At 47.8% G+C, this 17,055-nt stretch overlaps 1 protein-coding gene across 2 annotated transcripts in view; it reads right to left on the bottom strand.

Moving 5' to 3' along the window:
- Positions 1 to 2,530: 2,530 nt before the first annotated feature.
- VEPH1 (ventricular zone expressed PH domain containing 1) overlaps positions 2,531 to 17,055 on the bottom strand; it is a 75,679-nt gene continuing 61,154 nt past the window's right edge. For both annotated transcript variants that reach the window (XM_068406936.1, XM_068406934.1), the window contains 3 exons: positions 14,948 to 15,065; positions 4,302 to 4,438; positions 2,531 to 2,767 (listed from right to left, as the gene is read on the bottom strand). In XM_068406936.1, the coding sequence (XP_068263037.1) occupies positions 2,531 to 2,767; positions 4,302 to 4,438; positions 14,948 to 15,065 (492 nt within the window). The remainder of the gene's footprint in view (positions 2,768 to 4,301; positions 4,439 to 14,947; positions 15,066 to 17,055) is intronic.

Genomic DNA, 17,055 nt, shown 5'->3' on the forward strand with positions numbered 1-17,055 from the left:
TATGAATTAACTTCAGAGAATCGTAGAATCATAGAACGTTAGGGGTTGGAAGGGACCTCTGGAGATCATCGAGTCCAACCCCCCTGCCAGAGCAGGACCAATCTAGGGCAGGTCACACAGGAACGCATCCAGACGGGGCTTGAAAGTCTCCAGAGAAGGAGACTCTACAACCTCTCTGGGGAGTTTGTTCCAGTGCTCTGTAACCCTTACAGTAAAGAAGTTTTTCCTCATGTTGAGGTTGAACTTCCTGGGCTCCAGCTTGCACCCATTGCCCCTTGTCCTATCGCAGGGCACAAGTGACAAGAGGTTGCCCCTTTCCTCTTGACACCCAGCCCTCATCTATTTATACACATTAATCAGATCCCCTCTTAGTCTTCTCTAGACTAAAAGCCCCAGGTCCTTCATTGGACTCTCTCTAGTAGGTCTCTGCCCCTCTTGAACTAGGAGCCCAGAACTGAACGCGATACTCCAGGTGAGGTCTCACCAGGGTAGAGTAGAGGGGGAGGAGGACCTCCCTCGATCTGCTGGAGACGCATTAGGAGCCCAGGCTGGAGCGCTGGCCGAGCCACGGCAGGAGGTCCTGGGGCTGGAGGAGGGCTCCAGCCCATCAACGTTGGGAGGAACCAGGTCTCAGGAAAGACCGAAGATCCTCGAGCAAATCAAAGCAAACATACATGAACTCCCACAGGAGTCGGTGAAGGAGCACGAGAGCATAAGGAAGGAGTTACCAGTTTTGTTTCACTGTCTCAAAGATTTAGGAAATACATGGAGAGTTGGAAAAGAAATTATTTGGGATTGGTCCAGCTGGTCCTCAGTGACCGAGGAGGAGGAGGACAGCTGGGCTGTGCAGGCAGGGAGTGGGAACCTCTCCAGGTTGGAGGAATGGTTTGAAAAGGTGGTATCAGGGCTACGGGTGAGCAGTGTGGTGGCACCAGGCTGGGACATCATCCCTGCTGCCAGAAGGTCACCGTCAGAGCCTGGTCCCTGGCAGTGTTCAAGGCCAGGCTGGATGGGGCTGTGAGCAACCTGGTCTGGTGGAAGGTGTCCCTGCCCATGGCAGGGGGTTGGAACTAGATGATCTTTAAGGTTCCTTCCAACCCAAACCCTTCTATGATTAATCCTGCCCCCAAGCAATGTTGAGCTTGTTCGCTTTTATTGCCCACCCTGCCCGTGGGTGGCTACAGCAGAGCCGCAGCGCACAAGGTCTCAGCAGCTTTCTACCACTTCCCTGGTGCACCGTGGTCCCCCAGGGCCTCCACAAACATCATCGTCGGGTCTGGGAAACGATTAGAAATAATGAAAAAACAGACCCAGAAAGAAACACAGACATCCCCAGGAGCGCAGGCGACTAAAGGGGGACTTGGAAATAGCAAACAGCCTTCCAAAGCTTAGCCTAATTTTTATTTCTCTGTAAATGGGAACTCATTGCACTGGTACTGCTCCAAGGGCTGTGGTGTTCCTCCCCAAAGGTTTGATGGTGCTTTGATCCCAGAGGTCTCTTCCAACCTGATTGATTCTGTAAGAGCCAAAGGCACCGGCCAAACTCATCCAGCAACCGCCCTTTTTGGCAACAACTTTTTGCAAAAGATACATTTTTCTAGGTTGGAAAATTTCAGATTTTATTTCTACTCAGCCTTGAATGATCTCCTGGAGTTCATTTCTTCACTTGCAGACTGTTCATCCATTTCTTCCCCCTCTTTTCCTTGTTTGCTTTCAGTCTTTTCCACAGTACTTCCTCCCCTTTGGAATCATTTGAGAGTGACAAAGAAAATTAAACAAACTGGGAATTCTCCAGTTTCGGAGAAATTTTGAAAAGTTACAGAATAGAGAAGACAACTGAAAAAAGAAAGGAAAATAAATTTTAAAAATTACATTCAGTTACAAAGGGGAGAAAAAGCAGGAAAAAGAGGGAAAATCAAAACAATTAAATATTTAAAATTATTTTAAGCAGTATTTAATCTTTAAAATTGCTCCATTTCAAACGTGAAATAAGCAGCAAATTTGATTTTCTTCCACAGACACATATAAATAGTAAAAGAATAAAGTACACTGAGATAAAATAAGAAGGAAAATTATCTTTTCACAGGCAGAAAGTGATAGAGGAAAGCAGCAAGTCCTCACACACTCGAATGCTCTCAGCAGTGTCTACAGCCACCAAGACCTTGTGCATCTCAGGAGCAAAGGCTGAGGGGCTGGGGTCCAGGTTGTTTCTAACCACATCTCCTGCCTTGCAGGCCGTTAGGCTGAAGAAAAAAAACTGCATTTCACGCGTGGAACCTGCTTCTACAGCAGCAAATGTCCCAGTGCCAGGGATGGTGGCACTCCATCGCCTCGTAGTGTCACTGATGCCTTAGACCTCTCACGTTGCACAAAGCTCTCCCTGGCCTGTGCCAACTCACGGTCTCCCACAGTCTCCCATGCCCTGTTTTGGGGGTAGAAGAGGTCCACGGTATGGTGGTGGGATGCTCTGCACTGGAGCGGTCCCAGACACGTTTGGTTTGCTGCCATGGCCACGGAGGTGCCAGCTGCTCTACAGGTAGGTGGTGGCCTCTTGGCTCTCCCGCTCTCTAGCCTGTGCGACGGCGACGTTGATGCACTGAAGCCACTCCTCGGCGTTCTTCTCGTCTTTGGCCTTGAAAACATAGGTCTTGCTGTCGGTGAAGATCTCGAAGGCCCGGGGCAGGCTGCGGTCCCTGCGCTTCTTTGCCACCACTTTAACGCTCTGCACCTTGCTGAGCTCAATGGGGCAGTCGTCAGGGTCGTCCTTCTGAAACACAGGGAAGACAAACAGAACCAAGTTCATCTGGTAGAGCTTCCACTCTCTTAATAAACAGCTGATGTCTCTAGAGCTGGGCTGGCGGGGACCTCCCAGAAGAGCCTTAGGGGAGTTAGAAACCCCCCTCCCATGCAGTGCCACTCTCACCTACTGAACACCATCGGGTTTCATGGGGTGTCATGGCCTACTGCACCCAACGGCCAAGGGTCCACACCGGTGCCCATGAGCTCTTTCCCCCCAGCATCTGCACTTGTTAGTTCCAGCTTCAGCTGTCAAATGGGCTCAGATTTTCCTTCCTCTGGCTTTTAATAACGGTGACTTCTGTTAATGGTGCCACGCACCACTTGTGCCCATGGCAAATGCTTCCTAGGTACAACCATCAGCCAGTCCCTGGGGACTGAAGAAAGCTCCATCCCTTGGTGTCGGTGTTGCTCGTTCTGGGATGGAATATTTACTTATTTGTTTGTCTCATTCCTTTTTTATCAGGGACCCAAATTCCAGACCTGAGAAGTTTTCTTTAAATGGATAATTTCCCACTAAAATGTTGAGTTCTGACCAAACGTCTTCCCATGAACAATGAGTTCATCTCCAGTTTCACATGGGAACCAATGTTTCCAGAACCATCACTGATTCCCCATGGACAACCACTGGACCACAACAGTGGCCCACCCTCCCCTGCTTCCACAAACACCAATTGAGGCTTTATCAACAGTATATGGCTCACCCCATGAGCCAGACCCTTACCCTTAGAAGCCTATCTAGCAAAAATGATCTGCTCCCTTTGTTACCACACAGTGTTTGACCTCAAGTTGCTGAAGGAAGCTGATTGTACCCCAGGCACATTGCTGTGGAAGGACTTTACCACAATTTTCCAGGAGTTGAGGATGTGGCTCCTTTTCAGACCTCTTATATTTTGGCTTTCTCCTGCCTCCCCTTTACCCACTGGCCATACAGTTGCTTACACAGAGCGAGTATTGTCCACATGGTTACTCTAAGGAAGGGAAGGTTCATGGTGGGGCTCCAGGAACAAGCAGGCACAGCCAGCTGGCCACCTCACAATACCTCCTCTGTGTTAGGTCTGTATTTTTAAGTGAGCAGTGTGTAAAGTCCAAACACCCACGCAGCACCCAGGCCTGCTCCACGACGCCAGAGATGACGGGGCAGAGCTGTCGTGCTCAGCCAGGCAAGCACCATCCAGCCTCGAAGACTGAAACAACCACCAGATGCAGCTGGGCAGGAGCCTCCACCACTGCTTTAGCTGGCCACAGCCTGTAGGGTGGTGAGACCCTGGCCCAGGTTGCCCAGAGCAGCTGTGGCTGCCCCCTCCCTGGCAGTGTTCAAGGCCACGTTGGATGGGGCTGGGAGCAACCTGGTCTGCGGGAAGGTGTCCCTGCCTGTGGCAGGGGGGTTGGAACTAGATGAGCTTTGGGGTCCCTTCCAACCCAAACCAGAGGTAAAAACCTCTGGGAAATGGTGTAGGGGAGGAGGGAAAGAGAGAAATCAAACTGATGCTCTGCTGACTTACAGATTTTCCTTTCCGAAAAAGCAGCTGGTTGCCAGCCAGGGTGAAGTAGCGAGTTTTCCACCTTTTAATAAACTTCCACCGGACTTGCTTCTCCTTAAGCTTGCCTTCAATCAGAGGTTGGCCGTCCTGATTCACAACTGGGGAGGTGAACACACAGCGAGAGGGTTATTTCTGCCCTCCCCTGGCCCAAGCTGAGAGCCAGGATTTGCTGCCGTGCAGAGCAGCGTGGTTGCAGTTCAGCAAATATTGTCCATCACGTTTTCTATCCCTTACCCATCACATACTCATCCCCACCACCACACCTCCAGTGCCACATCCAGTCTTTTCTTAAACCCCTCCAGAGATGGTGACTCCACCACCTCCCTGGGCAGCCCATTCCAATGTCTAATAACCCTTTCTGTAAAGAAATTCTTCCTGATGTCCAACCTGAACCTCCCCAACGTTGCCCAACAATAATCTAAAATGTAATTAAAAATACATAGTGTAGAGTTTAATAACCATAATGACTGTGATGGTTGTGGAAGCAGAAATACAGGCACACTCAGCCACCTCACCTTCAGCTCAGCCACTCTCCTGTCCGTTCATCTGCTATAGAGGTCTGAAAAGTGACTTCAGTTTGCCTTAGAAAAATGACTTTATCACTATAGATTTTCCTTCAATCAGTTCCCTTAAAAATAAAAACCAAATAAAGTCTCTAGGAAAGGAAAATAATTTTTTCCCTTATTGCAAAATTATTGCTATATTTAAAATTAATTTCAGAATTCAAAGCACTGTGTGAATATTGGGAAGCACTTTCATTTACAGCGTGTTTTTAGGGATGTGGCCGCCCCTACCACCAGCCCTGTGACCACGGTGGTCACCTCTCATCAGTATTCACTGGCACTTACCTCGGCTGGAAGCACACGAGGTTTCGGGAGCTGGAGGAGCATTCCCAAACCTTGCACGCAAGAAGGAATTTTCCAGCCCGAGAAAAGCCCATCAACCAAGAGGAACACCACGGGCTTTGAACCATGACCTGCAGAGCAACCTCGAGCTACTGCCCTCCCTGTGTGGAGCAAATAATTTAAAATTCTCTAATACCACAGCTGCGTTTCTTTTTCCTTTCTATTTTTACACCCATAGACGGGACATGATGGATCAGATAGACTGAAGAGCAGTCCAAGGCGTAAGCAGTCTGAGAACGGATGGGTTTTGATGTGCTGTTTGACTTGGAGCCCTTCCCAGCGTCTGTCAGGTGGTCAGTTATCCTCTGGCTGCCCATACTTGCGTACCTTAGCATGAAAGTTGATTCACTAACACTTTTTCTTGAAAATGTTTGCTATCGTCCCTGCACGAGCCTTCCAGAGCCCAAAACGTAGTAGGTTGGTGTGACACTGAGGATGGGAGGTGAGTGGGGTGGCCAAGCACACCCACCAAAGGCAGCACCCGGGTTTTCAAAGGCTTTATGGCTTTTTGGGCACACACCTCTCTTCACCACCTCACACAGAATCAATCAATCAGGTTGGAAGAGACCTCTGGGCTCATCGAGTCCAACCATTGCCCTGACACCACCATGTCAACTTGACCATGGCACTAAGTGCCATGTCCAGGCTTTTCTTAAACCCCTCCAGAGATGGTGACTCCACCACCTCCTGTCTGGCAGAGGAAAAACAACACAAATACAACGCATCAGAGGGGGCAGTTGTGGCTGCCCCCTCCCTGGCAGTGCTCAAGGCCAGGTTGGATGGGGCTTGGAGAAACCTGGTCTGGTGGAAGGTGTCCCTGCCCGTGGCAGGGGGTTGGACTAGATGATCTTTAAGGCCCCTTCCAACCCAAACCAGTCTATGATTTAGATAAAGAATGTATTTTTTTCCCAGCATTGTTTATGTTGGCAGAGAGGCAGGTTCTGGGGGTCTTCAGCGTGTACTACGGCAGTTCCCTCATGAAAGGCTATAAATATTTCCATCTCTGCAGATATGGAGCTTTTAGAGGGAGGTGGACTGAATGAAAAGGAGGGTGGCCAAGTTTCGGCTTCGATGGGGAACTGCAGCCATGATCTCCATGATAAAAACAGGTCACTGTGCTCCTCGCAGATACACGTTTTCACTTGTTTTGGATATCTCCTCAACTGACAACCTCTTCTCCCCTTTCAGAGAAGCATGGCCAGGGTGGGAGCTGTTTTCAAATAAATATTCATTTTATGTGAAAATCCTGGTAATGTGACCAAGAAAATGCAAAGCTGAGGGGATTTAAAATCTTCCTTGGCCATGAGGATGCCATGACGTGCAACGACGTGGTGCTTCTGCGATAGGTCTTTGCTGAGGGTGGCCACTGGTGGTCCTGCCTCTGTGCCCTGCTCCACTGCTGTGCATAGGAGCGACACCCAAAATAATGGATCTGGGGCTGGATACTACAACTGGGGTGTGGCTTTTTAAACCCTCTGCTGAACAGGCTGTGCAGAGGGGGATGGAAAAGGCCACGGGGAATCTCCCTGCTCTATGGCAGGGAGAACCGAAACGGGGCAGAGCAAAGCTCCCAAGCTCCGTGCATCCCTCTGCCTCCTGACGTGGGTTTCTGCAGCACTGGTCCAGGGCAGATGCTTTTGTGAAGGAGCCTCATGCCACGTGGTCTACACTGAATTTACACTCATATAAACCATGTAGAATTAATTGGGTCCATCAGACCTGTGATGAACCTTGGCTTTTTCACCCAAGCAGGACCATGGGATCAGTGCTGCCTGTGGCTGGGCTGGTGTCCTGTTAGAGGGGACACCATCCACCAACAGCAGCTTCATGGCGGAAACGTACTGAATCACAGAATCAATGAGGTTGGAAGAGCCCTCTGGGATCATCGAGTCCAACCATTGCCCTGACACCACCATGGCAACTAGACCAGGGCACTAAGTGCCATGTCCAGGCTTTTCTTAAACCCCTCCAGAGATGGTGACTCCACCACCTCCCTGGGCAGCCCCTTCCAATGGCTAATGACTCTTGCTGAGAAGAAATGCTTCCTAATGTCCAACCTGAACCTCCCCTGGCCAAGCTTGAGGCTGTGTCCTCTTGTCCTATCACTAGTTGCCCGGGAGAAGAGGCCAACTCCCACTCCACTACAACCTCTCTTCAGGTTATACTGGGAACAGAAGGGATGCTCTTCTTTCTAACCAGCTTTCTAGGGCTGTATCAGGTATTAGCTGGCATTTCTGCAGCTGAGATTTGCTGGGATACCCGTAATGGTCATCCTGAAGAGTCATCCCTCTTTGGGAGCTGAGCAAGAGGACAGTCCCATAGGGCCAGCAGCTGTCTAGCAGGTCTGAGGACAAGTCCTCGTGCTCTCGTACCAGTCACTTCATCCTCTGGTGACTTTGATCCTCGTTTATGAAATCAGCATATATATAATATGCGAGAACAGATAAAAAGTTTTAAGTTTTTATAATTAGTTTCAAAGAGCATCTAAGCTGATATTTTGCTTATTGTGCAAATGCCCCATCGAATCTCTAACTTAATGATGTACAGGGCAATACCCCTGTCATTCCCATAACTTGCCACTCACATGTGCACTCTCTTGGTGGAGGATGTTTTCTCACCATGAGAATATGCAGTTTGGTGTCAGGAAATTACCATCTCAGTAGCATGTGGGTGATAATAACAGGGCATGGCTCTGTATCGTCTCCCAGGATGAAGTGTCAGAACTGCTATGACAAAGTCTACCCAGGGAGAGACAGAGAGGAGAAAGCTGTGAATCTGAGAAACTCAAACCAGCAGCACCAAGCTCTCCTCGAGTGTGCATAAAAGAAAGAGAGAACTTCACTTTAATAACAGATGACAAAGATAGGACAGGAAAAGAATTTTTACCCCTACCTGATAACAACAAAGAATTCATAACATGCACAGTGACTTTCAGAGCATGATGACAGCTGTATAAACATCTACATACAACAAAAGGAAGACTTGATATGAGAAGACAATTGCTCAGTGGTTCAGTCTTGTGCATCTACCTGGCTCCTGGTCGCACGGGAATGGCTTCGTACTGATTCCAGTGCAGTAAGAACGTGCTTTAACCCAAACTAAGAAGGTGTAAAGCACAAAAAGTTCGGGGACCAGGAGATACTGAGATGGTTGGTGATCAGAAATGCAACATGAGAAAGGAAGTGAATGTGCAATTTTGGCCTAAAGAGGATTTTTTATGGCCAAAATCTTTCAAAAACAGGATTTACTAAAGAAATGCTGATCTCTCTTTAAGCACCCGGTGGCTGGAAGCAATGCTAACAGAGCATTTCTCGTGTACATCCACAAAGAAGCCCATGGGGAATTCTGATGTCAGCTTCCAAAGTCGTCGTAATGAATCTGATGCCAGTATGTCTGAGGGTCTGATTAGAAGAAAAAGATTCATGAAAGATAAGAATGAAGCTCTTTTCCAATATTTTTCTAAGTCCTTTTGCTTATTTTCATTGCGGTTAACTTCACAGAATCACAGAATAATTCAGCGGGAAGGGACCTCAAGGGGTCTCTCGTCCAACCTCCTGCTCAAAGCAAGGTCACCTGTGGGGTCAGACTAGGTTGCTCATGAATTTATCCATGTGGGACTTGAAAATCTCAACAATATCTCTAGGCAAGCTGTTCCAAAGCTTGATCATCCTCATGGTGGGAAAGCTTTCCTTCGTGGCCAGCCTGAACCTCTCCTGTTCCAACTTATGCCTGTTGTCTCTTGCCCTCCCACCACACACCACCAAATAAAAGCCTGGCTCTGTCTTGTTGGTGACCTCCTTGTATTTATGGACAGACTACTATGAAGTGCCCCCTGAGCTCCGCCTGCACCAGCCCTTGTCCCTCAGCCCCTGCTCACAGGGCAAGAGCTTCAGCCCCCAGACATCTGGTGGAGCCTGTCCCAATTCTTACTGGGACTTTACTCAGTCACCACTGTGGCCATTCAGTGCCTGCTGTGTGCAAAGTAGGAGTAAGCGCACGGAGCTCTGTTAGCAAGGGACATCATGAGTATATCTGTACTGCCTCAGAGATGGAGAGCTCGACTCTTCTGTCTGAACTCTTCCCAAAACCAAACTCAGCAGCTGGTGACCCCCACTGCACATTCCTCATACACATACTAATTATGGGAAAATTATGTCTAGTTTTGATTTCTTCACCTTGCAGGAATAAGGACAAATGAAAAGACTTCAGAAAAGTGATACAAGATGATTTAAGACTGATCTTTCAGATGATTATTCATATAATGGGAAACTAATGAAGTGTATTCTCCTTAATTCGCCCAAGCAAAGACCAAGATGTGACACGATGAAGCCTACACATAGAGATTTTCTGCAAGCAGGGAAGGGCATAACGTGATGCAATGTTTAGGGACAGACCAGAAATAAACCCACATTTTAACAGTGTGGTTAAAGTACCTGAGCAACAACTTAGGCATGTCGTGGGTTCTCCTTCACTTGACTTTTAAAAATCAGGTTTAGACATCATTAGAAAAATATGCAAAAGTAACACAGATCAAAGAGAAAACAGTTCTTTGATATAAGTAAGCATTATTGGACTAGATTCTTTGACTATTGTTTTGTAGAAGGTCAGACTAGCTGATGACAGCGTCTCTGGGTTTGAAATCACCCTGTGTGGTGGTGTGCTGACACGTATGATGAGATCTTTAGCTTGGAAAAAAGAGTTAAAGGATTTGAAAGGTTATGTTTAATATATATTTGTCATGTCTTTTTTTTTCCTGCAGAACACACAATAAAGCTACAAATATTACCCAAACTCAAAATAAAGAATTATTTACTATAATATTTATTGCTACCATCTCAATATAGAGACACTAACTCCAAAATCAATTTAACCCTGAATAGTCCCCGTTGATGTAAGTGTCCATTGGAATTATTTTCTATTAATTGTATCTTGCTTTCTTTGCAGAACTACAACACATCAAGCTTTAAGTAGTTTGGGTACTGAATAAAAAGTGAAAATACCTCCAGACTCTTCCAAGATGAACCCGAGACAGATAAAAACCAAAGCATTATATATTGCATTTGATGAAACATAAAATCACCCACAAAAGTTCACTTCAATCATGAGTGATCTCAATGATAATAAACTCCTCTTAACGTGAAAGAATGGAATGTGGGGGTGGCAAGCAGACAGAGATAAATGCAATTAACCTACAGGAATATGGATTCACTCTCTCTCATTAATCATCACATTTGGTTTTGTTGAAAACCTGGAAAGGAGACATTACTGAATGCCACTTTTTATAATTTTCCAGCAAGCATTATAGCTGGGATATTTCAGTTCACCAGATAATCACCACTGCTAGCAAAAGGGAAATGTATTCAGAAGTTAATATGGTGGAGGCTGTTCTGAGGGAATTGCTTTTTTAAAGAGGAATTCATAAAACCCCCTCAGTTTTACCCCAATCATTGCCCGTGGGCACAATGTGTCTTCTGCAGCCCAGAGGGATTCCTGCAATTTCTTTGTCAGCTTCCAGACTGGGGAATGTGCTGCAATTCCCTCTCCAGCTATCAAGTGGTTTTACTGACTTTTTTTTGTGCAAGAACTTGTGAAGCCAACTGTCAGTACGGGAGGTTATGTTGAAATGAGGCTCTTAAAGGCCAGCTTTTCCTAACAAGAGGCACAATTTGGAGCGAGTCCAGAGGAGGGCGACCAAGCTGGTGAAGGGCCTGGAGGGTCTGACCTATGAGGAACGGCTGAGGGAGCTGGGGGTGTTTAGCCTGGAGAAGAGGAGGCTCAGAGGTGACCTTAGTGCAGTCTACAACTACCTGAAGGCAGGTTGAGCGGAGTAGGAGTCGGCCTCTTCTCCCAGGCAACTAGCGATAAGACAAGAGGACACAGCCTCAAGCTTGGCCAGGGGAGGTTCAGGTTGGACATTAGGAAGCATTTCTTCTCAGCAAGGGTCATTAGCCATTGGAAGGGGCTGCCCAGGGAGGTGGTGGAGTCACCATCTCTGGAGATGTTTAAGAAAAGACTGGACATGGCACTTAGTGCCCTGGTCTAGTTGCCATGGTGGTGTCAGGGTGATGGTTGGACTCGATGATCCCAGAGGGCTCTTCCAACCTGGTTGATTCTGGGATTCTGTAATTTACCAAAATTTCAAATGCCTTCTATCTGTGCTTGAACCATCGTCATTTAAAAAAAAGAAAAAAATAAGTGTAACCTGTTTTTTCCTGGCTGAGCACAGCTACACAGTCAGGGCACATACGTGTGTTTGAGCAGATGAGGAGGATTTGTGGGAATGCTCTTCCCCCTTGGCTCGGGGAAAAAACAATTCGAGATGATGTAACAGCACTTCTGGAGAAGTGTGGTTGTATAAGAGCAGCTTTGCAATCAGAAGAATGCATGAGAAATATTCAAACTTTCTCCGGGTTAATTGCCACGTTGGGTAGATCCACCACGTTCCTTCAGCCTAACTGCCTCTTTCCTCACAAACAGCCTCCCGGTGTAGTCGGGCTCCAAAAATCCTCCCAGCTACATCCGAAAAAACCCTCATCCATCTGGCATCCTGAGGCAAGACCGAGGCTTGAAGGCATAATGCTTTCCTAAGTCTGGAGGATAAATGGCATCTTGCAACATGGCATCCAAAAAATGCCACAAACCCCAACATTAACAAAAAACAAAAGACAATCACAGAAAAAGAATTTGCCTCTGAATTCCTTCTTAAAAGAATTTGGTTGCTAAACAGCATTGCTGAGAGGGAGAAATTACTTTCTTGTCTTTCAAAAGTATTTGAGATTTCAAAGGGTCTGTCCCACAGTGGAATGAAAATAAAAGATGTTTTACAGCCTTTACATTTCTTCCCAATTCAAGGAGACCTCCGAATCCTCTTTCTTGCCTCAGATCTTATAAACCCAAAAAGACCCTGGAGTGTCTCCCACTCTGGTACGACTTTTCCCAGCTGCCACAGCTCTACGTCACCAATACTAAGGTGAATTTGTCAGTCAATTTTTATTCCATTGAGCACTATCTTCCCTGTTCCTTTCCTACCCCTGAGCTTTTTTGTGACCTGTACAATCCTGCCTTTTCTTGGGCTTCTAAAGGTTTTAGAGCTGAGAAGCAAATAATGAGAGTCACAATGTGCCTTTCTGACAAAATTTTCTTTTAACTGAGACAAAGAGAGTAATTGCTCTTAAAAAGGACAGTTATAGCCCAAAAATATTCTGTGCCTCGTTCCTCCTGTTCCTGACCACCCTCAAAAGCATCCCTGAACTCAGCCCTGGCTCTAAAACAAAGGGTAAATGGTGATTTCGTAGACGCTGACATTTATTAAAGCCTTCCCCCTCCTCCCCTGGGCTCAGGCAGCAGACAGCGGGCGGCTGGGCAGGGAGGAGGACAGGCTGGAGACCTTCTGAGCAGGGGCCAGACCTGTGGGCAGCGATAACCCTGCAAACTCCAGGCACCACCCTCGGTGCCTTCGGTGCTTGGGGAGGGAGCACCTTCTTCCAAACGCCCAGGCATCCTCCATGCTCTTGAGCTCACCCAGCTGGCCAAGCACTCCCATGCCCACACATCTCCACGCAGAGCGGATTGGGGCACTTCTTGGGAGGACAGAACTGCTGCCCTGCCGGGTACAGACTGCTCAGGCCGGAGGGCAGAGGGTTGAATAAACCTTTCTGTTGACTCAAGTGTGTAGACGGAGAACCATACCCACCCACCCAGGGCAGCACGCGCACTTCACCGCAGCCTTCTCACAGCAGCTCGGGGAAATGGTGAACCCTTAGAAGAGATGTGACCTTCTCCCTCATCTCTGGGGGATATTGCGACACCAAATCTACAACCTACAACACTGCGACGTGATTTTTCACCAGCCTGAGACAACGATGGATGAGCGGGAGGCGGCGTGCCAGCCCCCGCCGCAGGCACTCCACGGCAGGCGTTACGCTCCCGCTCCCCGAGGACCGTTGGCGTTGGGCAGAGTATACAGTTTACGCTGCTCGAGATGTCAGCTCAAGTGCTCTGCAAACAGACTCAAGAGCCTCTTGTCAGTGGTACAGAGACGGTCCCCACTTTCGTAAGCTCTTGTTGCGCTAACCAAGAGCGCTGCAGAGCTCACTGGGAACTGCTGCCTGCTGTCGCAGTCGTCTGTTGCTGTTTGCCTTGAGTTCAGGCCCATTTGAAAATACCAGCTCTATACTGGTCGTACTGGTGGAGTCTGGATCCCAGCCCCAGCAGAATCACAGAATCAATCAGGCTGGAAGAGACCTCTGGGATCATCGAGTCCAACCGTTGCCCTGACACCACCACGTCAACTAGACCAGGGCACTAAGTGCCATGTCCAGTCTTTTCTTAAACCACTCCGGAGATGGTGACTCCACCACCTCCCTGGGCAGCCCCTTCCAATGGCTAATGACCCTTTCTCAGAAGAAACTGGCAGCTGTGCTGTGCCACATGGACCTTCCTGCACTGTGTCCTGCTTCCAGCCCTTCTTAGACCTCTCCTTGGAGGACACGGTGCTTTGGCAGGAGAGTAACAGGGAAGCAAGGTGTCAGCTGTCCCCTGATGTCTCCAGACTAGTGTCATCAGCAAAAACCCATGACATCAACAAGAAAATGGTGCCTCATGTCACCCCCCTAGTTAAATGTCTTTGAAAATTCAAAATAAAGCTGTTTTATTAAACTTTGAAATTTTAAGCAAGACAGAATCATTTTCCTTGCAACTTGACATACATCTATCACTGATGTGATGGACAAACCACAGCAAGACCACGGCACCGAGATGAAATTTCAGCTCAAAGCATGATTTCTTTTATGGCCCTTGAGTGCCATGAGAGTTTTGGAAGGAGGATGATGGTTAAACACCCATGAAACAAGCACGGGCAGCCTGGCCTGCAGCAGAGGCTGTGCCACTCTTGCAAGACTTACTAAATTCAGGGTGGATGAAATATAAGGAGATGCCAGCTGTTAAAATACATAGCTGCAACAGCCAATTATTCAAAGGCTTGGCCAAAATATTCAAAATTCTTGGCCAGAATGGTGCAGGCTTTTACAGAGTGGCAAAAAAGATCTACGAAAAAGGCCATTCCTCTGAATGTCAGTGCGCTGATCTAAAACACACAGGTATCCGAGAGCTTAAAAAAAAAAGTCACCAGGATCTTTTACCTGAGAAAAAGTGTATTTTCTGCTCACCCTGTTTTGTAACATGGCTGAAGTATTATGGCTGTTCTTAAGCACTGCCTTGTTCCTAAGAAGATGCCCACGATAGATTCAATTATATTAAAGCAAATAAGTCTGAGAACAAAGACGACGTGAATTGGGTGCAGTATCCAGGCCACTGGCCTCTGACATGTGGCACCTGTGCAGTCCCCAGAGGACCTGGGCCACGGTCCAGCAGATGCAGCTCCTTTCCCTGGACACTGCAAGGTGGGTGCAGATCCCTCCTGCTCCCCAGGGGTTCACAGTCATGCAGATTTATGAGTCTGCATTAATGTTGGATTGTATCCCTCTAAGCACACACCAAATAAGGTTTGCGCTTGACATTATCTCACCAGAGACGCTGAGACGAGAGGAGTTTAATGGAGAATTCCAATTAAAACAGACGCTGCCTGGGCTACGCTGGGAAGTTTGCTTTCCCTTCTCCCCAACCTCTGCCACCACCACCAGAGACGCAGCGTTATCCACGAGCGTCGCTCCCTCCTCCGCCCACCACGCGCAGCCCACGTACCCGCTGCCTTTTCAGGGTTGTTGCACATGAAGCACTGCCAAGCTCCTGCTTCCTCGCTGTAGCCGAATAAATCGAAGAACCTCACTTCTTCCAGGTGCATCTGCACATGGTCCAGGTCCTAGGCCAATAGTGAGAAAACCCCAGCTGACTGCACGGTTAACAGAATCACAGAATCAATGAGGTTGGAAGAGCCCTCTGGGATCATCGAGTCCAACCATTGCCCTGACACCACCATGGCAACTAGACCAGGGCACTAAGTGCCATGTCCAGGCTTTTCTTAAACCCCTCCAGAGATGGTGACTCCACCACCTCCCTGGGCAGCCCCTTCCAATGGCTAATGACCCTTGCTGAGAAGAAATGCTTCCTAATGTCCAACCTGAACCTCCCCTGGCGAAGCTTGAAGCTAATTCAGTGTATTTTAAACCCTGTTATTTAATTTTAAAACAGATTGTGATCCCCCACTTAAACAAACGCTGGTGTTAAATAACAGCAACCAAGTTACTCACTGCAAACACCAAGGGAATTGCCAGGACTGCTCAGAAAACACTCCTGTTTATTTGCGAGGGGCCTTCACGGATCTGCAACACCGCACACTGCAGCCCAAAAAAAATACAGATTTACGCAGTCAGTGGAGAAAATACCATCCCTTGCCAGGGACATTAGTTCATCGCACTGAACAGGGCTGTGCAAAGGACAGACTTGTCCTGTTTGGGCCTTTTCAGACGAGCTTTAGCGAGGTCTACAACTACCTGAAGGGAGGTTGTAGCGCAGTGGGAGTCGGCCTCTTCTCCCAGGCAACCAGTGATAGGACAAGAGGACACAGCCTCAAGCTTGGCCAGGGGAGGTTCAGGTTGGACATTAGGAAGCATTTCTAGGGGCAGACGTCCCTGCGAGCGGGGGATGGCAGAGCAGGATGCCCTGATCCTCCTCCTGGTGTGGCATCTGGGGGGGCACAGGACGGGCAAAATAATGACGGTACTTCTCTCCGTGGGGCTGCGCAAGATGTTATAAGGGCACGTGGATGATGCAGAACAGAGCCTAGGAGCATCTCCACCCTGTGAAAAAATCTTTACTGGCTGCAGTGAGCCAACTCTAGACTGAAAGAGAACAAATATCACTGAAATATCAATGCAGCAATCCTTCTTTTCCACTCTGTACTCTTGTACGCTTGAAATAATCTGCTACAAACCAGTTATTTCAGGAGGGGAAGCACGGGGGAAAAGCCTAACTGGAGAGGAGAGATTTATCTCATCCCCGTGCTCCATCATCTTGAAAACTTCAGTGACCCCATTGTGAAAATGTGGCGCGTAAACTGAGACAGCAAACGAAGGGGAGAACAGAACTAACAATGGCTCAAAAATGTTAATTATTCTCTTGCAAGGCCGCTCAACAAAAGGCTCTCTTAAGGCATCACATGGGGCTCGTAAAGTAGTCACCATCTCACTCTTCTGACACAGCGTGAGTCAACACAAAGAATTCAGCAACAAGCTCCAAACCGGCTTCATTTTTGTAACGTAGCCTGCGTGTGCTTTGATAAAGAACCATGAAGCAACTGAACGGAAATCTGTGAGGATGTACATCTGGAAATGCTTTACTTCTGGCACAGCTTAAGCCGTGTTGTATAAATATTTTTCATGGCACGAACAGGCTGCCTGGTGAAGCACGACGTGCTTTCCGTGAGCCAGGTTTGCGCTGCAATTCCTTGCACGTGCACCCTGGGCCACATTCAGAAATCACTTACAGTGATGTAAATCTGACAATATTTCTCAGAATTTACTCTGGAATAAACCGTTGATGTAACAGATTTTTTTCCAGGTTTGCAAAATACTTTAGAATACATATTTTAAAAAAATCTGGATGGCTGCTGGGGGTTGGACCTCAGCAAGGGTCATTAGCCATTGGAAGGGGCTGCCCAGGGAGGTGGTGGAGTCACCATCTCTGGAGGGGTTTAAGAAAAGCCTGGACATGGCACTTAGTGCCCTGGTCTAGTTGCCATGGTGGTGTCAGGGCAATGGTTGGACTCTATGATCCCAGAGGGCTCTTCCAACCTCATTGATTCTGTGATGCTGCTGTACCACGACGCATAAAACTTAATACAAAATATAATA

Source organism: Nyctibius grandis, chromosome 8 (assembly GCF_013368605.1).
Source record: "Nyctibius grandis isolate bNycGra1 chromosome 8, bNycGra1.pri, whole genome shotgun sequence".
NCBI classification, from domain to species: domain Eukaryota; kingdom Metazoa; phylum Chordata; class Aves; order Nyctibiiformes; family Nyctibiidae; genus Nyctibius; species Nyctibius grandis.